This window comes from Talpa occidentalis, unplaced genomic scaffold (assembly GCF_014898055.3).
Source record: "Talpa occidentalis isolate TD23 unplaced genomic scaffold, MPIMG_talOcc4v2.1 talOcc4.4, whole genome shotgun sequence".
Lineage (NCBI taxonomy): Eukaryota > Metazoa > Chordata > Mammalia > Eulipotyphla > Talpidae > Talpa > Talpa occidentalis.
In genome coordinates, this window is record NW_023604295.1 from 71647113 (window position 1) to 71672812 (window position 25700).

At 34.7% G+C, this 25700-nt stretch overlaps 1 protein-coding gene across 2 annotated transcripts in view; it reads left to right on the plus strand.

The window, feature by feature from the left end:
- GBE1 (1,4-alpha-glucan branching enzyme 1) overlaps nucleotides 1-25700 on the plus strand; it is a 255028-nt gene that overhangs the window by 95965 nt on the left and 133363 nt on the right. For both annotated transcript variants that reach the window (XM_037525699.2, XM_054700702.1), the window contains exons 4-7: nucleotides 17995-18120; nucleotides 19043-19178; nucleotides 23844-23934; nucleotides 25331-25540. In XM_037525699.2, the coding sequence (XP_037381596.1) occupies nucleotides 17995-18120; nucleotides 19043-19178; nucleotides 23844-23934; nucleotides 25331-25540 (563 nt within the window). The remainder of the gene's footprint in view (nucleotides 1-17994; nucleotides 18121-19042; nucleotides 19179-23843; nucleotides 23935-25330; nucleotides 25541-25700) is intronic.

Genomic DNA, 25700 nt, shown 5'->3' on the forward strand with positions numbered 1-25700 from the left:
AATCTATGTGTGTGTATTTAGCCTAGAACACTCTCACATATTTTTAGAAGGTACTTTTCCAGACAGTGATGCTGTTACCTTTACCAGGTTGTGTTATCTGGGATTTGATATCAGCAGTGATGTTTCTTCTTTTGGTTATAATGCTCTAGCTAAACATTGATTTTCCTTTGTACTTTTTTTTTTTCACTCATTGGCTAATTTCTTTCTTTCTTAATTTAGAAACTGCATTTTTATTGTCCGAAAGACATACATTTTATAAAGTAAATTTTGTGAATGCTCCTTTCGGTAGCAAGCTCCCAGATACAGCATTTAATAGTCTTATTTTTGGTATTCAGTACAATCAATGGATAACATTTTGTCTCAAGTTACTGTGAATAATACAATCTTAATTTTCAAATAGTTGGAACCCATCATTTTCCATAACCTTAATATGTATGGTCTCTAAATCTGTGGCTTTTCAAAATCTAAATACTGGAAGACTTCTGTCACATTTTTATTATACAACTGAGAGCCCCATAAAAGAGCTGAAACAGTTTCCATTTTGTTATTGTGGATCATGATATTTCCCATAGATTTAACTGTGCTCTTTAGGCAATTAAAATCATAAGGCTAAAGTAAATACGTAATTAAAAGTTTTTCTTCAAATTATTTTATTTCAGTAACTCAATAAATTGTGTGTTTGAATATATCATTTAGTGTCAAATCAATGTATATGTGGTAGTGGAGTTATATCTCCCTCTTTTGGAAAGCTAAGGCATGGCATGTTGATTGAGATTAAATTATTCTTTATAAATTTTCAGTTCACTTGGTTTTCCGAGCATACAGGTGTAAAAAATAGCATTTTTCTTTGGAAAGGTTTTTCTTTGCAATTTTATGACAATAGAAGAGAAATTTCCATATATGTAAAGCACATATGTATTTGTTTAGATTTGAGAACTACCGGCTGCTATTTGAAATGTGCCTCGATGCAGGAAACCCTTATTTTTATATTCATTGTGCTTTTGTTTAATGAGTTGATTTTACCTTTTTTTTTGGTAATTATTAAAACTGATTCATAATGTCTGTTTAAAAAATCACTTAAAATGATTAAGAAAGTTGGAAAGAAATCAATAAAGTAGTTCCCGTGATTTCAAAAGCCTGGCCCTTCCTCCACTATCCAGTTTTATTTTTTTGTGGGTATTCTTTATGATCTATTTCTAGGCATTTATAAACTGTCTCCTTGTCTTTCTGCCTCTTTGTGTTTATATGCTTTTTATTATCATAATAATGTGATTACTCCATGCCTGTTGTTTTCCAGTTTCCCCTTTTTCCCTCCAATGTATATGTCATGCAAATCTCAAAAGGTACTTCAATGTTTTTGTTACTTGAAGCAACTCCATATTTCTATTAATGGAATAATACACCAGCTAGGAACTAACATTTACTTGGCATAAACATTCTAACTGGCATTACCAGCTATCATAAAAAGAAACAAAAGCTTATTAAAATATTTAATGGATAACACAGATCTATTTCTTTTAATAGCTAATTCAGTTTATAATAGTTTTATGCTTTCTTGAGGTATTAAAACCATGACTTTAGCCTACTGAATATAAGTGAATCTAAAGTCATGATTTTATACACAGACACACGCACGCACACACACATTACTCTTAAACTCCAATTTGAACTACCTTTGAATTTAAGGGGAAAAAACCCTCTCAGTATAAATCTTACTTCATATAGAAATTAGAATTTAAGAAATAGAATACATCAGTATACAGGTGATGGCTTTTGTTTGTTGCCTTTATAAATAACAGTGTCATTGTCATTTTCATATGTCTGTTAAACCAATTCTACTCTATTGTTATGTTAAATATTGTTAGTTTATGATGGCCAGTTAATTCTGTCATGACTTAAGGCACATTTACAGATGGCCATATGGAGAGGTTTGAAGTATTGATAATTAGAAGCAATCTATAATGTGTTGGATTGGCTATTATTGTAAGTATTTTTCACAAATTTCTATTAGTGTGACTATTTTCACCATTCTTTCAAATGAATCTGTAAGTCTTACATGAAAGCAACACCTTACTCACCTGTAAGTCTTAAAACATTTCTGGCAAATATGTAATTACTGTGGGTACTTTTTAATAAATATTAGGTTGATAACTGAAGCAATTGAATTTGTCCTATAAACATGGTATTTTCTTTCTTTTTTTAAATATTTATTTATTTATACAAGAACCCAGTTACAGGCCCAATGTGTGGGAGGGTGAGAGGATTCACCAGAGACAAAGCAGGGAACAGAACAGGCAGACTGATGAAATACACTGCTGAGGGGAGCAGCGGGCAAGATAGGAGAGGTATGCTGCACCATGTGGGTTTCTCCCTGGCCGGTCAGCTTCACAGTGCAGCACAGTGCGGACAGCTTCACAGTGTAGCACTCAACTGCCTGCACTGCTAGGGAGGCCCAGGCATGGTATTTTCTTCGATTAGCTATAAACTATCTTATAAATTAGCTGTTTCTCAGCTGAGGTGCAGCCTTTTCTGTTTGCTCCTAGAACAAACTCATTTTTAAATTAATAAATGTGTAAAAAATAAAATAACATCTGAAGAAATTAACCCTATGGGCATTTTCCTTTTCTTCTCAAAACTTTTTGGTTGTTCTAGGCCCAGATTTTTGGTATACCAAACCATTCTTATCTTCGTAGTGCTGGGATTTTTTTGATACATCCCAGGAGTTTTCAGTTTGTCCCCATCTAATCTTGAAATTTTAATTCTCTTCCAGTTCTCTAGGCCACCAACCCTAGGTTTTACCTCTAACTATTTTTCCTCATATGAACTTTAGTTTTTATTTATTCATAAAAGAATTGGGGTACAGACCAGAGGTGTGGGGGAGTGAGAGGATTCACCAGAGACAGAGTGGAGAGCAGAGCAGGTGGATTTACTGAAATACACTGCTGAGAGGAGCAGCGGGTGAGACAGGAGAGGTCTGCTGTACCATGTGGGTTAGCTCCCTGGCCAGACCGGTATTGAACTCATGCTGTAGAGGCTGCAGATAGCTTCACAGTGCTGTGCTTAACTAACCCCCCGTGCCACCAGGGAGGCCCTCATCTAAACTTTCTGATTCCTCTTTTTTTTTTATTGTCTCCAAATTTGCTTTCAATCTGTGCTCTTGTATTCCAAATCTGGTGTGTTCTTCAAAAAGGTTAATTAAAGAATCTTCCTCTCATTTTTTCATGGTTAGACTGTTCTTTTAAATCCCAGTTTAGGTACAGATCACTCACCCCCTCCCTACTCTCTCTGGCTCCTGGGATTTCTCTGTATTTCTGCCAACTCTTTTCTTTTTTAATGATAATCATATCAATTGTTTATAAAATTTAAATTTTAAAATTCAAACTTGAAACCATATGCAGGAAGAGAAGATTTTTTTCATGCAAAACATCTTTTGTTATTAATTCTCATGAAAAAGCTTATTCTGAATGTACATATAATTGTGCATAGAGAGGTAGAAATGGAAATTATGAGTGTGTGAGCTAATTAATTGTGGCATATCAATTATATTTTAGTTTTTTTACTGCTGTGCCTATGGAGATATTGACATTTTATTAAATTAAGCATCATTTTGATTTCTTAGGCAAAAAAAGATAGATCTCCATGTGATTTACCTCATGTACTAGTTCCTTATGTCCAGATATTGCATGTAGAAACTTACCTGCAAAGGATTGTGGAAAATGTGATTTTAAGCTTTTTATCCTCTCTGATACAGAAAGGAATACCAGAAAGTAGTTTTGTTATATGGCAGGGCCAGTGGCATCCCGGGAATCCCAGCTACCTGCTTTAAATGGGTTCTGACATCAGGACAAAACATACTCCAGTGTGTAAGACCTTCAGTGGATAGGAACTTTAATGCACTTAGTGTGTGCTGGAGAGAGGACAAAAAATATAGTTACCAAATCAAGGGCCCAATGTTACCTAACTCTTATATGCAAATGCTCAGCCAAACAGGGTTGGTCCAAGACTGGACCACTGACACCGAGAAGCTTGCACAAACCTAAGGCACCTTTTGGTGGGGACCCAAAGGAAAGGGGCAGAAAGGGCCAGGTAAGTCTGGAAGGAAAAGGGCCTCCCCTGGTGGCACCAGTGGTTGAGCGCCACACTGTGAAGCTGTCCTCTGCCTTTGCAGCGCCAGTTCGATCCTGGCCAGCCGGCAACAGTCCCGCATGGCGCGACAGACCTCTCCTGTCTCGCCTGCTGCTCCCCTCAGCAGTGTATTTCGTCAGTTTGCCTGTTCTGTTCCCCGTCTCTCTCTGGTGAATCCTCTCACCCTCTCGCACATCTGGCCTGTACCCCGGTTCTTGTATAAATAAATAAATCTTAAAAAAAAAAGTCTGGAAGGAAAAGAACAAAATAAAAATCCAAATCAAGATAAAGACTGCCATTGTCAGTTTCCCCATGGGTATCGTACTCATAGCTCTGTCTCTTTCAAGTGCACCTTTCTATGTTCCCCAAGTCTCTGGTACAAGTCCAAAGCCAAGAAACAAGTGCAGCTTCTTCACATGTCTCTCTGCTCTGTGTGCCTCCTCAAAGACCTTTTCTTGATTTCCCTTCCTTCCTTTTCCCTGTCTTTTCTAACCTCTCCTCCCTGCTCAGCTCCATCTTTTCTTGGATGCGGCAGGGAACCTGGAAACTACCCTTTCCCTGGGGATTACCCTGTTATAGTATTATTGACTGAAAGCCAATATTACTGTACCTTTTACATCAAAATTACAACTGAATTCCTAAGAATGTAATATCAAAAAAGGAAATCACCTGATTTTAGCAATGGGATTTTCATTTAAAGTAGCAATAATAAATATTTTATTGAAAAATTATTCATGACTCATTCATAATACAGAAATTGTAAATTTTTCTAAAATGATAGCTTAGATCTATAGGTTAATATCAATAAACTTAATTCACCATACCCTTTTATGAAGGCATTCCTTAATGTGAAAATGTTGACAAGTAAATGAGTGAGGATATTCATGGGTATATTCAGGACTTCAAATGAACATAAATTTTTGAATCAGCATGAGTGAGTGACCTTAGTGGTGATTGAAGTGAGATTAATTTTATTGAGAATAATAAATTGCTGGGAAGATTAGACTTTGAAGAATTAAAAGAATTACAAATTATTGCTGAATAATAAATTGAAAATTCAAAATAGATTAAGGCAACTTTCATTGCAAAGTACTTTTTGTCATTTGCAGTGGTGTTTACTAGTACCTTAAGGATTTAGAAAACTTATTTCCTGTAACTCTGGTGTTAGTTTTCTTTCCTCCTTGATAATGTTTTTTATTTTTTTTTAATAAAAATCTGTCCTTTCATTATTGAAACACTATCCCTGTAGTTATTTTGTTTTTTGCTTTTCTCAGTCCTATCTTTTATCTCCTACTGCACTGGACTGCAGATCATAGAATCAGAAGCAAGGGTGATACGTAGGTAGGGTGGTGGTGGATAGAAATAGGACTGAGGCATCTCATTTTAAAATGTTCCTCAGGTAGTTGTTACACATCCAGGGTTGAAAACTGCTGCAAAGACACTGATAAAAGTCTAATATTCTCTTTACTCAATTCAGGTGAAAAATGTTCATATTCCAAACATGTCACAGTTCAGTGTATACAAATCAATTTCAACAAGTGTTTAATTCCCTCTGTTAAGGCCACAGGGGAAAGTATAATACATTTTAGAAAGATAGCTGTAAAATAGCATTCTTTTCCTCTTTCTGTTTTAGTGCTCATAGAAGTGAATCACAGGCATCCAGAAAATGTTTATGTCCATAAATATCCGTTCCCTGATTACTTCCCTTAAGTGAACATTGATCTGGAAATACTACAAATTTATTAGCTGACTTTCTTTTTCTTGTATCTATATAATATGAAATACCATTTATTTTATGATCTTTTATTCTTTGTCCTTCTGTGAGCATAGTGGATTTTAAATATGATTATAAAGTCTGGAGAAATGAACATATTTTTTCATCCTTCTTGAGGAGTATTGTATTTTTAAATAAAAGTATTCATTTTCTTCTAAATTATATAGGGATCATTTTTTTAAGGAAATGCTTTAATGGTATTTGATCTTTGAGTGATGTGCCAAAAAAGGTAAAAAAAATAACATTTTGTGACTGGATGATATTTTTGATTGTGTTTAATAGCAGTATTTGTCCTTGGTCAAGTGTGCTTTCAGATAATAATTATAAAGGTGTGCCTATAAGATATCTTTTCTCATAAAGTACATGCTCTATAATCTTTTTTATGATTTAAGTATTTACATTTAAGCTGAGTTCTTTCATTGAGTTGCACAGATAAATATGTTAAATATCAATATTAATGTTCAACCTTCTTCAGGGAAGAGTTATTGTTTGTTTGTTTGTTTGTTTGTTTAACACTTCAATATGGTCATCTCTGTTCATTGCAGTAAGTGAATAACTTAAAATTTCCCCAGATGACTGAATGTGCCTCTAGTTCGGGGAAAGGAAAAGTCACATGGATAGATTTTTTTTTTTTTTTTTTTTTGAGCAGTCACTAGATGCATATTCCCTGAGCCTCACACAATGGACAGGTGGGTAGTTCTGTTGTCTATTTTTGATTTAATACATTTCCCTGTGTCTGTAGAAGGGTCATCACAATTGAAGATCAAAGCTCAAGTTTGTGCCCTGTGCTTTTGCTGTCTATGAAAGTAGTATCCATGTTTAATAATTTGAGTGTACCTGAACTCAGGTTTAAAATAAGCAACTATTGTGACGACTGTTACTTGCCACTGATTCTTCCCTTTGTCACTGTCTCCACCTCCAGTGCCTGCGTAGCTTACCAAAGGGTCATTTCAATTCCTGGCCAACTTTTGTGACCTATAGTAAAAGTCTAAAAAATAAGTTGACCAGAAATGATCCAAATACATATCTTGAGTTGCGTCTCACATGTAGTAGTTATCTATTCCCCGTTACACCACCATATATTTCATCACTTTCTCATTTTTTCATGTGTGTACTTATTTCCCTATCAATATTCATACACATCTATTTGCAGTTTTCTTTTCTCTGAATGCTGCCTATACCAGACAAAGTACATGTCTTTTGTGGAAGAAAAAAAAAATAAAAGTGAGAGTGTTTAAATCTATGTTATGAGGGCCTCCCCGGTGGCGCAGTGGTTGAGCGCTGGGTTGTGAAGCTGCCCATGGCCTCTGCGGCGCCGGTTCGATCCCCGGCTGCTCCCAGCCACCAGAGGAGGGTCCCACATGGCGCGCAGACCTCTCCTGCCGCCCGCTGCTCCCCTCAGCAGTGTAGTTCGGTCCTTCTGCCTGCTCTGCTCCCCGCTCTGGCTCTGGTGAATTCTCTCACCTTCCCGTGCTTCTGACTGTACCCAGTGCATGTATAAACAAAACAAACAAACAAATAAAAATAAAAAAAAAAAAAAAAAAAAATAAATCTATGTTATGAAACCTTAATTTAAAAAGAACACTTAAACATTTAGGAAGAATCATTTTCATCACTAGCAGTTTTCTTTATTAAATAGTCTTTAATTGTATTATTGAATATATTAGTTATAGTATATATTAAATATGTAATTGTGTGATTTCTCAAATAATCTTCTTTCTTAGAACTTTATATTCTGTGTCAAGGCTCTGGAAAGTTTTTAGACTTCCTTTTGGGTGTGAATTACTTCCCTTCCTACCCCCACTTTATATTTTACTTCATTACAGATTGCACTCCAAGTGATTGCTGAAGAATAGTATTCTTTTAATCAAATGATTCAATTTATCACCATATATACTTGTAATTATACTTAATAAATAGAATGATTATAAAGAGAGCTTTAACTCATTTATGATAGTATCCCCCATCCTTACACTTCAGAAAATGCTTCTTAGATTTTTTTATTGGCATTATACCAGATTATAACTCTGTTTACTTAATAGAATTCTAGCCTTCACTGCACATGGCTGAGTCCCTTTGAAGCACACTTTTTCAGTAATGAAAACTCACTGATTTTTTCCCCTTTTCATGGCTTTTTTCTTTTATTACTGCATTGATCTTTCAATATCTTGGAAGTTTAAATCCTATATTTTTATATCATGTGTAATTCATTTGTTTTCTAGTCTAAGGCACCTAATCAATCTTTACCTGATTACAACATTTCAACATTGTTCCTATTCTTTTCACTTAGGAGTAGTTATTCTCACTTGCTCAGGGATATCGTTTTCAATGCCTGCTTCCTAAATCTCACATAATCCCTTTGGATTGTGTCTTTTTGTAGTGACCTCACTTTATAAGGTTTTTGTTCAGGTAATGTACTTGAAATGAAGCAAACACTTTATCAGTTCTACGTAGTGGTTTTTTTTTTTTTTTTTTTTTTTTCATTTCTTTATAGATTTGCCTCAGTCAAAAACAGAGACCAAAAAAAAAAAGTATCATAGCTGTAATTCTTCTTAACTAGACTGGATGATTGGAGAACTGAGGTGGAAACCTTTGGGAGTAATACTCCTTTTTATAGATACAGGAGCATCTGTCTTTGTAAATCATTCTGAATAAGGACCTGCTTTTAAAGAAGCAACTACTGATCTTCATTTCCTTTTTTTTTTTTTTTTGACAATATTATACAGTTTCTTCTCTGCCGTGTGTATTACAGAAATTAATGTTTATATCTCTGTAATTCTCAATTGGTGTTAAATCAGGAGCAAAATAGCTCTGGCTATTATCTCTCAAAAATGTTCTCTTTGGGACTCCCTGGTTGGCGCAGGTGGTTGAACGGAGCTCTATGAAGCTGTCCGCAGACTCTGCAGTGCCAGTTAGATCCCTGCCAGCTGGCGAGAATCCCACATGGCGGGGCAGACCTCTTGTGTCTCGCCAGCTGCTCCCCTCAACAGTGTATTTCAGTTAATCTGCCTCTTCTGTTCCCCACTCTGTCTCTGGTGAATCCTCTCACCCTCCCGCATATCTGGCCTGTACCCGGGTTCTTGTAAGCATGAATAAATAAATATTTTTGTAAGAAAAAGCTTTCCTTTTGTTTCATGTATTGCTGTCCATTTTCCAAAGCTTGGCATAGTTTGATCTCATGCTAATTTTTCACATTACAAATTTATTTTTTGTAACTAATATTTTTAGTCTTTTAAGGAAAATCCTTTCATTAGTAACATTGTTTTTGATAGAGAAATTTTTTTTTTTTATAAGTTCAAAGACAGTCCAAGGTCGATTAGAAGGCACTTTTATTTATTTATTTATTTTTGATTATTAATTTATTTATACAAGCACTGGGTACAGTCAGAAGCGCGGGAGGGCAAGAGAATTCACCAGAGCCAGAGCAGGGAGAAGAACAGGCAGAAGGACCGAAGTACACTGCCGAGGGGAGCAGCGGGCTGCAGGAGAGGTCTGCGTGCCATGTGGGACCCTCACCCATTGGCCGGGGATCGAACCGGCACTGCAGAGGCTGCGGGCAGCTTCGCAGCCCAGCGCTCAACCGCTGCGCCACCAGGGGAGGCCCTGATAGAGAAAATTTTTATTTCTACTTGAACTATTGTTATTAGAGTCAACTTTGGAAAGATTTCTTTTTTTTAAAGAATTATTTATTTATTTATTTATACAAGCACTGGGTACAGTCAGAAGCGCGGGAGGGTAAGAGAATTCACCAGAGCCAGAGCAGGGAACGGAACAAGTAGACTGATGAAATACACTGCTGAGGGGAGCAGCGGGCGGGGCAGGAGAGGTCTGCGTGCCATGTGGGACCCTCGCTGGAGGCCGGGGATTGAACCAGCACTGCTCAGGCTGCGGGCAGCTTCACAGCCCAGCGCTCAACCACTGCGCCACCAGGAGAGGCCCGGAAAGATTTCTTGTTTCTGACTAAAGAAAATAAACTGAATTATGACACGTTTTAAAGTTAGAAATCCAAAACAACTAAAATAATGGCAGCCAACGAAAAATTATCAATAGGTTATTGCTTTCAAAGTTCAATTGATTTCTACCTTTTCTTAGTTAAGCTTATGGCAGGACTATTGCCTTTTCTTTTGTATATGTCCAGTACTGCATAACCTAAGAGTACAGGGGGCTTAATCTAATTATTTGATCTGTTTGCTACCTTTCTTAATCTCTGAACACTGTAGTGGTAAAGGGTATCACAAGAATATACTTTTTATGGTTACTTTATGTGTATATGTCTTTTTAAGATTGTTTGATTAATTGAAAATTGTGAAGTAAATTAAGAAACAGATCTCTGAAATGTATGAATTTTAGTATACAGATATAATTAACAGAAAATTAAAAACACTTTAACATAACAGATATAATTATTTGTATCCAGAGAAGACTGAATATATAAACAATGGCAGTGTCGTTTATAGCTCATATATAACCCTACCAATTGATTATTTGTAGTTTTTGGAAAGTTTGTCCATAAAGTGTACAGATACATATATCAGGGTCTTGTTATTATTGGAAAACTGCCAATACTTCTATTGATATCTTGGTTTTATTCCCTCATTAATTAAAATATAAACTGAGAGTTTAAAATGAAAGGTGCTTAAAATTCTGAATGAAATGTCTATAAGTATTATTAATATTGTTATTAATTTATTATTGTTTTTCAATCATCTATTTACTTAAGTACTCTCATTTCTGTTTAATGAAACAAGTATATCAAATATTGGATAGATAAAATAGACCCTCAGCTTATCCTTCTGTAAATTTAGAGTTATTATTTGTATCATGTAAAGGGTGGTACTTTTTATTCAATCTCTGAAAATAATTGCATGACAGTAGGCTAGCAATAAAACCTGCGTACTTCAAACTCAATTTTTGAAGTCTCTGCTCTCAGTTCGGAAGTCCAGTGATGTTTATCTGAAGGGGTTTGCTTTTCCTGGGAATTGCCACGGAAGACTTACCTTGTTTAATGAAGGTCACTGAAATGCATTGGTGTACATGTTTGTCTGCTTTTGGTGAGTAGGAAGTTAATAAGAGATAAAATGGATTATTTAGACTACTCATCAAAATAATGTGAAATTTTAACTCATTCTAGCACTGACAAACTTTAATTAAATTTATGTTCTTTCCAGTTTATTCTTAGAAAGCAATTCTTCCTTTCTTTCCTTTGTTGCTCTGTTGGTTTTTATAGCTGCTGCTCAAATTTGGTGGCTTTAAATAACAGAAATTTGTTTTTTCACAGCTTTGGAGGCAATTAGGTTAAAGATTGGAATTACTGGAAATAAAAGTATTATAAGCAAAGCCATGCTCCCTCTAGAAGCTGTGGGAAAAATTTGTTCCTTGCAACTTTCAGCTTCAGGTGGCTTGGGTTTTCTTGGCTAGTGTCCACATGAGTCCAGTGTCTGCTTCCTTGACCACATTATTTTTCCTCTCCTGTCTGTGTGTAAAATCTCCTTCTTAGAAAGTGATGTGTGATAGCACTCCTGCGTAGTCAAGATAATCGTTCCATCTTAAAATCCTTTAATCACAGGTGTCAAGACCCTCCCCAGCACCCCCCCCACTTTTTTGCCATATAATATATCGTTCCCACATTCTAAAAATTAGGATGTAGACCTTCCAAGGAGCTTTTTTTCAATCTTCTACAGGGGCAAAGAGACTCTTTTTTTCTTACTGAATCTTAAAATTGTCCCAGAAGAAAAACAAACAAGATTGTGTAAAAAGGTATACTCATATTTTCCTTTTCTTCTGCTTTTTTTTTTAAAAAAAAACAAAGATTAGAAAATTTTGAGCTGAATTAAACTGCATTTAAGCTATTCATTTTAAATTACACTAAGCCATTTAAAAATGATAAGCGGGCCTCTCTGGTGGCACAGTGGTAGAGCGCTGGGTAGCGAAGCTGCCCACAGCCTCTGCAGCACCGGTTCGATCCCCGACTGCTCCCTGGCCACTGGAGGAGGGTCCACATGGCACGAAGACCTCTCCTGCTGCCCGCTGCTCCCCTAAGCAGTGTACTTTGGTCCTTCTGCCTGCTCTGCTCCCCGCTCTGGCTCTGGTGAATTCTCTCACCCTCCCGTGCTTCTGACTGTACCCAGTGCTTGTATAAATAAATAAATAAATCTTTAAAAAATAAATAAAAATGATAAGCATCTTCAAATATCGTTTGTAAATATATTTCATCAGGACTCTGGTCATTAATAGAATCATCAGATTCTTCCCTGGGATATCAGTTATTTTTCTGCTTAATTATTATCTTTTGATTACTTTTTCTAATTTTTTATTTTTATCATATCCACTTCTAAAAATTATTTAAATCATATTATGTAAGTGTATCACATCAACATGTTATGTACCTTAAACTCATACATTATTATATGTATAATTGATACACATATAATAATAATTTCAATAAAGTTTAAAAAATACTTAAACACATGTGTAGAATACATGTAGATACTCAGCACAGTATTGTACAGTGGTATGGCTATATCTATTGTTTAATATATAAAAGTTATTTGGTATATATTTTATATATTATTTGTTTGCATATATTTCATTAATTTTATCAGTTGCATTAGATATTATTATATAAACTCAAAATAATTAAGAAGAGAGAGACAACCCCTTCATAAATTATAAATCTCTTTGGTTATTTCAGTACCTGATCAAGTAGTTATTTTGATTAGTATCCTTTCTTCAGCCATCTCTTTATGAATTGTTGTTTGTAAATAAATATTCATTTCATGGTATGTAGTGATTTTGGAAGTATAATATGGACAAAGTAAATTATGTTATTCAATACTTGTGCCTTTTTTTCTTGGTCTTCTACTCATTCACTTATGAAGCCTCCAGTTAAATGCAGTACTATTTTCCAGAGTACACTCATACTTCTAACCAGCTTTACACATCCATTGGTTTTATATAAAATTCTTGGCCACTCGAGGAACATCTTATCTTAGTAATTTTACAGTCCATAGGAACAATATTCTTTGGTAAGAAGCATTTCAAAAGGTACTCTTGGTACTGTTTCATATATTGTATATTTGAATTCTAAATGACATTTTCTAAATAAAATTTTACTTCATACAGTTCACTGAGTCAGTATGACTTTTGCACAGGCAGGAGTGTCTTATTCACTTGCTTAATCTCGTAACATCTTCTTTTTTTTTTTAAGATTGACTGACTGATTGATTGATTGATTTAGACAAGCACCGGGTACAGTCAGAAACCCGGGAGGGTGAGAGAATTCACCAGAGCCAGAGCAGGGAACAGAACAGGCAGACTGATGAAATACACTGCTGAGGGTAGCAGCGGGTGGCAGGAAGAGGTCTGTGCTCCATGTGGGACCCTCGCCTGCGGCCGGGGATCAAACTGGCACTGCAGAGGCTGCGGGCAGCTTCACAGCCCAGTGCTCAACTGCTACGCAACCAGGGGAGGCTCTCTAGTAACATCTTTTTTTTTTTTTTTAAGATTTATTTATTTATTTACACAAGCGCTGGGTACAGTCAGAAGTGCAGGAGGTTGAGAGAATTCACCAGAGCCAGAATGGGGAGCAGAGCAGACAGACTGAAGTACACTGCTGAGAGGAGCAGCTGGTGGCTGGAGAGGTCTGCGCGCCTTGTGGGACCCTCGCCTAGCGGCCGGGGATTGAACCTGGGCTGCGGAGGCTGTGGGCAGCTTCGCAACCCAGTGCTCAACCGCAACCCAGTGCTCAACCGCTGAGCCACTGGGGAGGCCCCCTCTAGTAACATCTTTTGATGATAACTTCCCATAAGTTAAAGAGACAATTTGTCTCATTAAAAATGAGTCTGCTAGCATTTTATATTGTTATAAACTGTTACAATTTTACTAAATATCTATTTGTTATTCTAAAAAAAATCATTATGATATTGTTATTAGTATGTTCCTTTCAAGTCATTTAATTTATCTTTTTAAGTTGTATTTTTAATAATATATTAAGGGTCACAAGATACACAACTTGAATAGCACAATTCTGCAACTGTATGTACAGTTTTTTAATTTATCTATTTGCAATTTTTCCTAAAACACTTTTCCCCTGATTATAGAAGCTCTGTAAGTGAAATAAAATGATTAACAATATAGAAACAATTAGAAAAATAAAAGCTAACACCTTAATATATGAATATAAAGATATTTCCTATCTTTTAAAATACTTCATTAGTTTGCGTGCAGTTTACATTAGGGAGATGTAATATAACATGTTTTTTATAACTTGAAAGAATTTTCTTGCAACCTTCAATATAATTCAACATTAAACAACTATACGTTATTCAGTCATTCATATTTTGTTAGTAAAAGTGACACTAAATTTAATATGTAAGGTTATGGTGTTTGGACACATCTCTGATTATTTTCACAAAGCAAATTTTAATAAGGGTTACTGAATCATTGAGAATTACTTTCTCTGAATTTTTTGTGCATATTGCCAAAAAATTGCTATTCCATATTTTTTCAATTTGCTATATTGCATGTGCTGTTTTGAGGTTGTAAATTAAATGATGTAAAAATAATGATATAAAGTTTTATTATAAGAGTGATGCTAGTGATACAGCTCAGGCAAATTTTAATGAAGCAAGTTGTAACATTCTTCAAGAAAGGGAATGTTAGACCTTTAGGGAGAAATGCTATGAGGCCACCATGCATGCCAGTAGGCTTGTTAGAAAACAATGCTAGCAGTTCATGAGTTGAGCATAAACTCAGATCTAAGGCTGGCTACCTCCTTTTGTCATAATATTCCTGGTCCACCCACTCCTATTTATCAATCTAATCTCTCACCCAGTTGAGAAGACAAAATAATTGTATTGCTAAAACTTGGGGGCGGGGAGGGGTGGGAGGGAACAATAACAACAACAATGAATTCACTTAGAGGACACTGAAAAACTTCTCTTATATCATGGTGTGTGTGTAGGAATATTTGCCATGTGGAAATGTACCCTGTGAGAGTTCTCTAAAATAATCTATCTATATAATACCTCTACATGTTTACAAAATAAAGTGGTGACAAATTTGAAATATGAAAAAAATAAGGTTTTATTATTTAAAAATCTTTTATCTGAGTCTGTGCTCAAGAGAACAAAAATATGGGAATTATTCTTTCTCCCCACTTTCCTCCCACTCACCCTAAAAAAATCTAGTAAATTTCAATCCACAAAGGTTGTATTCTGTTCTTATTGGAATATCTCTCAAGTTAGATTTATTATAATATCCTTATCTGGCTGCCATAATGATTTAGAAATAGCAAATCAAATGAAGGTAAGGTGACTAAGGTGTATTGGTTAAGTAAATCTAAACTATTATAACAAAGATACCTCCATAACTTAAAGGCCTGAAGAATAGACAAATGAAATGGTCATAGAAAGGTGTTCCAGATTTAGTGGGAAAGTTTGTTTTTCGTATCTTTTGGGGAGTCAGACTGTTATTCTATTAGTCAGAATGAAGGAAGGATTGGGTAATTAAAAGTTTCCGTCCCAAGAAGCAATAATAATGATGATTGTTAGAAGAAAGAAATGAAACTTTTGGAAACAAAACTATTGAAGTCATACAGTGACTAAGTAAGTAATTCTTTGTGGGAAAATTTGACTATCTTCCTACAGGCTTAAAAATTACTATTTTGTGGCTTTTGGCAGAAAACATGAGACTTCTAAGTTAGAGACAAGTGGTTTTATTAATCAGTGTGAGCATCATATTTGCATTGACTCCTCTCATCTTGCTAGTCCCAAAGGGGTGATACTATATGGTCCTGATGGATGTTGCCCACACCATTGGTTTGCATCATGACTGAGGAGCAGTCAGCTTGGGGAATACATTCTTCTGTAGCAAGCTGTAAGCAAGCCTATTCTGTGTCTACAAGGGAGACATTATCTTATTCCTCAGAGTTGCTTGCTACAAATACATCCCTGAGAAATGGCCCCTGTCAACAGTAGTCAGAAACTTGTATTTTCAGCATGCTCAGTAAATTATGTAGGAGTATTGGAGACCCAGATCCATGGAGGGACTGTTCCTGCCAACACCCATCACTCATTAGCTTCTAAAGATATTCATGTATATACAGTGAGATAAACAAAGTAATGTTCCAAAGACTGTGGAATTAAATTCAGCCTGAGAAGATTCTTCATGTTCTATACTTAAAGTTTCAAGTATTTTCTCTGCCAGCAGACACCTTCACAAATAATTATTGATTCATTATTATCCTTTGGAGAGGTTGTAGAACTGTTTGCAAAACAGAGAAAAGATAGCTGGATGGATTAGGCAGAGTGTTATTAACTGAAGACCAGTTAATTATTTTATTTCCTCATAGCCTGTTATGTGTTGGTGGATGAGTAAAAGGGCCTTTTCCTGAAACATTTCACTGTTAGACACTGTTATACATTATATTAGAAGTTCATGTGGCTTAAGGCACATATCTTTTGGGATAAAATACTCCTGAAATGAATTGATCCTATTTTATTGATGCTTTTTCATGTGTACTGATTCCTTGACTGATAGCACTTGTTTATGATCAGCTTAAGTAAGTGGGAGGCATAATAAAGGAGAATGAAATAAATTCATGTAAGTTAGACATTCCTGTTAACTGCTCACCTGTTCTTTTCTCCATAAGTCATGATTTATTTTTTGGTATCTGAAAGAAGTACTGTAGAAGCTTGTTAAGAGCAAGAAAATGAGTGTCAGGAACTCTGTTTTCAGCTTTGGGCTCTGCCGTTTGGTGACTTTGGTACTTTTGGCAGCTCACTTAATGTCACTTAACATTTGAGTTATTATTATTTTTTTATTTTTACATAGAACTGGGGTGTAGGCCGTAGGTACAGGGGGTAAGAGGATTCACCAGAGACAGAGCGGGGAGCAGAACAGGCGGATCCACTGAAATACATTGCTGAGGGGAGCAGCAGGCTCCCCTGTCTTTAGGAACACAGGAAAGGTCTGCTGTGCCGTGTGGGTCTGCTCCCTGGCGATGGGTCTAACTAATGCCACACTGGCTGGTGATAGCTTAATAGTACTGAGACTTAACCCCTGTGCCACCAGGGAGGCCCATCATTTGGGTTATAAAGAGTGTCTGAACTCAAGTGTGATGTGACTATTAATGTTCATTCTAATCTATAAAGCATTATACAAATATATATTGAGCAAGAATTATGTATACTTGAACTTTTCTCTAATAAGGGAGACTGAAGAATATGTAACCTCACAGTGTTGAGAACATAATATAGCTTCTAATATGAACATTTTTTTATTTTACTCACAACATTGGATTTGGAAAAAAAGGAAATTAAAATAACCCTATAATTTCCATCTCTTGAAGGTTGCATTCACATGGCCCATTTTGTTCTGCAACCATGATGAAAATTCAAAATTCTCCCTTCAGTACTAAGTTTTAAACGGTGGATTCAGTAAAAAAAAATGTATTTGCATTTTTAGTTTGGATAACAATAGCAATACTACTGGAAAATGCAAGAATGGGTTGTTAAAAGGGAAAATATTTGGTATTACATAGTAAAGTATACTTGCCATAGGGCATAAGAGCAGTTGAGAAATGGTAGAAAACATTTACAGGGTATTATATCTGTTTGTGTGTGTGTGCACAATATAGGTGTTAATCAAAATCCTTGTTCCGTAATGGTTTGTTGAAAATATTATCATTAATAGCTGCAAAGTGGAAAAGAGATGGTGATATAATGTAACACTTTTTCTTAATAAATAGAATTTATTTCCTTCTGCTGATTTATAGACAGTAGTTGCCAAATAGTATTCTTACCTTTTTAATATCTGCTCCATATATAATTGACCCACTTGGGTGATTAGTTGATAATGATGAAAGTCATGAATCATAAAATATTCAAGCTGGAATATTTTAAGGTTCATATATTATAGTGCAGAAGGAAAAATAAAGCTATTAGAATTTAAACTTTAAAGGTAACAATTGGATGGTAATTTAGATTCTTAAGTTCATTTCTCCTTTTCTTATTTGAAGCAGTAATCCTAAACTATTAGCAATATCTTGGACTTTCGAAAACATTTAAAGCAATAACATCTCATTCTCTTTTTAGGTTGTTATTAGGAGTAAAAGTGGAGAGATCTTGTATCGTATTTCACCGTGGGCGAAGTATGTGGCTCGTGAAGGTGATAATGTGAATTATGATTGGATGCACTGGGATCCAGAGCACATGTACCAAGTGAGAACAACAAATCTTTAAATAAATGCTTGTTGCAATACTTCTGGGAAAATTAAATTTTACTTTTGTAACTATAATAATGTTCAAATTCTCTCTTCATTGTTCATTTAATACTTTACATCATTGTACTCATTATGCTATGCATATGTCAGAGTCCATCATCTGTAACCAATAAAATAGAAGGTACTTTTTTTGTCATGTGTTTCTGAGGTTAAAGTGGTAGGGAAATACTAAATGTCTACATAATGAATGATGTGTAAGGTTTACAGATTTTTTTTTTTAAACTACAATGTCTAATGTATCAAAGACTCCTCAGTGATATAATATTTCTCACTGTCATGAGTTTAAAGCAGGATTACTGTCTTTAGGAACACAGCAGGGGAATGGAATCTCATGAACGTATTAATTACAGTAATTTTTATGGCTGTCTTATTGTCTTATTGATAACATTAATAGTATCCTTAAACTCATTTTCTGCCCTTTAATTTGTTGAAGCTGATTAATAAATGCTTTGCATTTAATAATCATGCATGCATCTCATAGCCCTTACATTTTCTCTTAGTATTATACTCAACATGTATTTCCACTCAATGGTAAGAAATGTTATTACTTACATGAATAATATTTTTTTTTTTTTGAGGTAACATTGGTTTACTGCCCAATGTTTAGGGGAATGGGGTCATACCTCCTCAAAGGAATGGTTCCTCTTTTAAAGTGGGTCCATTTTTGTGACCCTAAGTTTTGTTGTTGTTTTTTTTTTTTTTTCCAAAGCAAATTTAGTGGAGGTAAGTAATGCCTTTATGTGTGAAAACAGTTTCAAAGTGTTGGAATTGATTTACCATTTAATCTAATGTGTTTAATTAGTGCCATACCTGCATTTGTGGTCTAATTCTGTATGTTATTTTATATATATATTCTGCAGTTTAAGCATTCCAGGCCAAAGAAGCCCAAAAGCCTCAGAATTTATGAATCTCATGTGGGAATTTCTTCCCATGAAGGAAAAATAGCTTCTTATAAACATTTTACATGCAATGTACTACCAAGAATCAAAGACCTTGGTAAGTAATCGTTGTGATTTTTATTCAGATAAAATTTTAATGAGTCTGTTCTCTTATTAGAAAAGCTAATTACGAGTGTGTCTCTTTTTTTGTGTGTGTTAAGAGATTAAATATGTAATAGAAACGCATTTTATTTTAGGCTTCTCAAATTGCCCTGTAATAGTGATAGCATAGAAAAGAGAAATGGAATAAGATAGAGCATAAGAATTCTAGATATTATTCCAATTTCAATTTTAAGTAATGTGAGCTGATGGCTTCTAAAATTGTAGATAAATATGTAAGCATAATTACTTTTCTACAGCAGAGAACTTTTATCAATTTAAGTGGTCATTGATTATAGCCTGTTCATATTAGTCTGTTAGGAGAAAAAAAGCCTTACATTTATAAGGTGTCTGAAACTCATTTTATGCTGAGTCCTCATGTATTTAGCACTTGTCTATTTGACTTATTTAACAAATATTCATGATGCATCTTCTGTGTGAGGTACATTGTTCTAGATGTATGTGTATTAGACTCTTGAGGCACAGATCTTGTCTTCATAGAAGTCAATGTTCTGTTGAATCACTGATTCAGAATGCTGTAAATCTGTTATTTTTTTCTTTTTTTATAGGTATTGCTTTTATTTTTATCATTTCATAGCATATCAGCACCTGCCCTAATAGCTAGGCAGGAAGATAAACTACACTTAATTATTCTGCTTTTAGTAGGTTTTCTAAATTTTGGCCAAAGGAAAGTTTTGCAACTCTTTATTAAACTTTTTAGCTAAATTTGGATCTTAGTTATCTGAGATAGTGAGGTTAATATTTACAAACCAAAATTAAATATATGAGTGGAAAATTTAGTAATATATTTAATATGTTATATTAAAATTGTTATATTTGAGATATTTTCATGTTATATTGTAATAAATTATTTCTGACCTATTTCTTGCAAAAGACTCACCAGAACAACAATTCTTTTATTTGTCTTTGTGTTTGAATTGTGTTGCTTAGGAATGATTAATGCCTTGCAATTAATAGAAATTATAAATTGGTCCTAGATCATAGAAACTATGTTTATTGCATAAGGGAAGCTAAACTCTAGTTTGTTAAAATTTGTGATGATTTATATTATCTGAGAATTAGGTTATGTACATATTTATGTCAGGCTTCATAGAGTTAACTTGGTTTTCTTTCATAATAAAAAAGCCAACAGTAATAACTTTTAAGAAGTTTATGAGTCATTGAGTTTAGATTATCCTTAAAACTATGGATTCTTAGATTGCCTCCGTGGTGGCACAAGGGCTTAATCACCACACTATGAAGCAATCCCCAGCCTCTACAGCAGGAGTTTGATCCCCTGCCCGCCAGTGAGCAACTCATATGGTGCAGCAGACCTCTCCTGGCTCGCCCGCTGTTCCCCTCAGCAGTGTACTTCAGTCAATTGGTCTGTTCTGTCCCCACTCTGTCTCTGGTGAATCCTCTCACCCCCCGCATCTCTGGCCTGTGCCCCAGCTCTTGTATGCATAAATAAATCTTTAAAAAAAATAAAATAAACTATGGATTCTTAGTTCTGAATGTGAAATTGTAATTGGTCTGATATTAATTATATATTGAAATATGTGCAAGAGATGCTATACTGACATGAATTGGACTTTTTGGAGTAGAAAACAAATGTAGTATATATCTAATATATATAACAGAAATATAACTTTCATTTTATTATTTATTTATTTATTTATTTATTTTTATTTTTATATTCCCCAAACAATTGCGACCCCTTATTTTGACCCCAATCCCTCCCCTCCCCGCCCTCCACTACCAATAGAGTGTCTCTGGTTCATAGTTGTTTGTTGATTTTGATTTTCACTTTCTTATAGTTATTCATTTTCCTGGTCCCTTATTTAATTTTCTAGGTTCCTGCTATGAGTGAGACCATCTGGTATTTTTCTTTTTCTTTCTGGCTTATTTCTCTGAGCATGATCCCTTCCAGCCCCATCCATGTTGCTGCAAATTGCATGTGTTTATCTTTTTTGAATGCTGAGTAATATTCCATGGTGTATATGTACCACATCTTCTTGATCCAGTCATCTATTTTTGGGCATTTGGGTTGTTTCCAAAGCTTAGCTGTTGTAAATAGTGCTGCTATAAACATAGGGGTGCAGGTGCTCTTTGGAATTGATGTTTCTGTGTCATTTGGGTAAATACTAGGAGTGGAATTGCTGGATCATATGGAAGCTCTATGTTTAGTAGGTCCAGAAATCTCCACACAGCTCTCCATAGTGGTTGGACCAGTTTGCATTCCCACCAACAGTGCAGGAGAGTTCCTTTTTCTCCACAACTTCGTCAACATTTGTTGTTGCTAGTTTTTTAAATATGTGCCATTCTCACTGGTGTAAGATGGTATCTCATGGTAGTTTTGATTTGCATTTCCCTGATTAAAAGTGATGTTGAACATTTTTTCATATGCCTGTTGGCCATTTGCATTTCCTCTTCAGAGAAGTTTCTTTTTAGCTCTTCTGCCCATTTTTTAACTGAATAATTTTCTTTGTTTTTGTTGAGTCTCATCAGCTCTTTGTAGATTTTTGTGATCAGTCCTTTATCATTAATGTTGTGTGCAAAAATGTTCTCCCAGTCAGTGGGTTTCTCTTTGTTTTTGTTATTGTCTCTTTTGCTGTGCAGAAGCTCTTTAATTTGATGTACTCCCAGCTGTTTATCTTTGCCTTCACTATCACTGCTTTGGGTGATGGGTCTGTAAAGATGTCTTTGATGTGCATATCAAATAGTGTTTCGCCTATATTTCCTTTTATGTATTTTATGGTTTCAGGTCTTATGTCTAGTTCTTTAATCCATTTTGAGTTGGTTTTTGTGTATGGTGTGAGGTAGTAGTCAAGCTTCATTCTTTTGCATGTAGCAACACAGTTTTCCCAGCACCATTTATTGAACAAACTTTCTTTGCTCCAATGCATATTCTTTGCTCCTTTGTCAAAGATTAGTTGACCCTAAATCTGTGGGTTTATTTCTGGATTTTCTATTCAATTCCATTGGTCTATATGTCTGTTCTTGTTCCACTACCATGCAGTTTTGATGATTATGGCTTTGTAGTGTAGTTTGAAGTCTGGGAGTGTGATGCCTCCATTCCCTTCTTTTTTTTTTTTTTTTTTTCAGAACTGCTTTGGCTATTTGGGGTTTTTTGGTGATTCCATATGGATTTCATCAATAATTGTTCTATTTCCTTGAAGAATGACATTGAAATTTTTTATTGGACTAGCACTGAATCTGTATATTGCTTTTGGTAGGATGGCCATTTTAATAATGTTTATTCTTCCAATCCATGAGCAGGAGATGTCTTTCCATTTCTTTGTGTCTTCTTCTATTTATTTTAACAGTGTTTTTTAGTTTTCTTTGTATAGGTCCTTTATCTCTTTTGTTAGATTTATTCCCAAGTATTTGAATTTTTTTTTCTTTTGATAATAAAAGGGATGGTTTTTTTGATTTCTTCTTCTTCAGATTTATTGTTTGTGTATAGGAAGGCTACTGGCTTTTGCATGTTGATTTTGTATCCTGCCACTTTACTGAACTGATTGATGAGTTGAATTAGTTTTTCTGTGGAGTTTTTGGGGTTCTCTATATATATATCATCATATCATCTGCAAATAGTGATAGTTTGACTTCTTCTTTTCCTATTTGGATTCCTTGTATGTCTTTCTCTTATCTTATTGCTCTGGCTAGGACTTCCAGTATTATATTGAAAAGCAGTGGTGAGAGTGGACATACTTGTCTTGTTCCAGATCTTAATGGAAATTCTTTCAGCTTTTCACCATTGAGAATGATACTGGCTGTTGGCTTGTCATATATGTCCTTTATGATGTATATAACAGAAATATAACTTTTAAAGCAATCAAATCACATGTGAACATTTTACCAAGTTATACTGGAAAGAAGACAAACCTGATTTTTTAAGTTTGTTTTTAAACCAAAGTTTCCTTTTATTTATTTGCTTATATTAAAATGCATTAGTAAATGTTTTTAAGTGTTATAGATTTAGGAAACTACAATACCTACCTTTTCAAATTACTACATTTATTGTTGGAGCAAATCATTTCAGAGGGAGAAAGGAAGGTGTTTGTGCATATACAGATGTGTATACATGCAACTTTGGAATGATTTTATAGGTGCAAGAAGTAGTGGAAAATGGGAACATTAAAGCTGGTTCTCTACAGGTTACCTGTGGATAAATGGATTTGGTGGTATAGCTTATATTGCAGAAAAAACTGAAATATAAAGAAAAAGGAGAAATAAAAAAAGTGTATGACATGCAATCAGTTTATTTTATTTATCTTTCATAATCTGCACAATGAATTTTACAAGTGCATATGCAGATTGTCATATTTAATATTCTAATGTCAAATTAAGAGTATATTTGCATATCATTTATTACATGTTAAAATGAAGGCATTTCAAATAGCTAGTTGGAGATGAACTCTTATGGACTAACTGATTTTGTGTTAAAAGGTTAGAAAAGCAGAAGATACTAAAGTAATGGAACTTTGCAAAATGATCCAACCTCCTAGATTTTTTGCAAACTTTAATGCCTTTAGAACAAGGATGCTATGTTCATATAGATTTTTATTTCTTTTTATTTAATGCAGTTTTTAATCTCTCTCTCTAACCTTTGCTTATATAGGATATAACTGCATTCAGTTGATGGCGATCATGGAGCATGCTTACTATGCCAGTTTTGGGTACCAAATCACAAGTTTCTTTGCAGCTTCAAGGTAAAATGAAATATAATTTATATCCATTCTTATTTTAGCCAAAACCCCAAAGACCTCATATTGTCCATATGGCCTCATTTGATCTGGATCTTACTTGACTTTCTGGGCTCCTCTCTTCCTCAGTCACTCTACATCAACTACTTCAGTGTATTTGCTGTTCTTTAAATGTTCCTAGCTCATTTCTGTCCCCAGTATCCTATCTTTCTGAATGCTCTTTACCTTAAATATTTACATGCCTTGCTTCTTACTTCTTTTAGGTCCTTGTTCAAGTATTTAAATATTCAAACTTTTCCTAAGACTCTAGTGTGACTTGGTTTTATTTTTCTTTAGAGAATTTATTGCTCTCTGAGATTCTACATATTTCGTTTATTTATCTGTTATCTCCCAAATTAAATGTAATTTCCATAAAGGCAGTGGTATAGATTATGCTCACTTTTGAATCCCTGGAGCATTGAAAATTTCAAGGCACACATTCCATAGCCTAACAGGTATCTGTTGAAAAAATGAATGAATGAATGAATGAATGAATGACACTTTTGGGTTTTTAGTCTTTAAACATGTTCAATGAGTGGATAAAATGGTAGGTGGGAAGAATAAGGAGAGAAAGTGGTAGACTGTCATAATTTTGAAGCCATGCAAGAAGCCAAATTGGGCAGTGTGGTAAGTCATATTCTTGAAGGAATATGTAGTCTAGTGAGGAACAGATATCGTGAGAGATTAATCACAAAGATGATTATTTAAAGTGAAAGTTGATGCTGACAAACACTGTAATATTGAGATTTTTGTTTTCTGTCATGCAGCTCTGAAAACTGTATTTGCCACAAACACATATGCATGTGAGCTACCCATCTTTTCTGCTTGCATGATGACAGACTTTGTACATGTACATGCCACTGGTTCCTGAGGGATTTTCAGTAAGATAATAAGTAAATGAGGAGAGATGGCTTCACTCAAGCCACTAAGAACATTCAATGAACTACTCCAAAGATATTCCCCCAGTCCCAACCACTGACACTGTAAAGGATTGCCAGGATGTGAACAGGACTGAACTGGATCCCTAGACTAGTTAGGCTTGGTGATGGAAATCAGAAACTCTGAGTATAGAGAATCAGAGTTGTACTGTATATATCCTTTCTCTAAAATGTGAATTTTTGTTGAGCTAAAAATATGCATCTGACAATCTGATTCAAATTAATGTTTTTTCATTGAAGGCTATTAAATTTTTTAATAGCAAATATTAATCAATTTTAACTCTGTCTAAACATTCTATCATGCTGTATTGGCCAATTCAAAGTGTCTAGAACTGTGCTGGTAAAATAATTAATATGCGGTAAATAACTGGTGATTTACTTTAAATATGGTGTAATCTTGTTTTTGCTGTGTTCTTTATCTCTAGCCGTTATGGTACTCCGGAAGAGCTGAAAGAACTGGTCGATACAGCTCACTCAATGGGTATTACAGTCCTCTTGGATGTGGTACATAGCCATGCTTCAAAAAATTCAGAAGATGGGTTAAATATGTTCGATGGTACAGATTCCTGTTACTTTCATTCTGGACCTAGAGGGAATCATGATCTTTGGGACAGTAGATTGTTTGCCTACTCCAGGTAGGTAGATATATATATATATATAAATTATTTTATTTTCGTTTGTTAAAAACTAAATTAAATTCATGGAACTCATTATTCTCTCACTGGTAATTAATTTTTTAATTTGAGTTTTTAAAATTTCATGAGGAGTTGTTGAGCATATATGTAGACTTTGCCT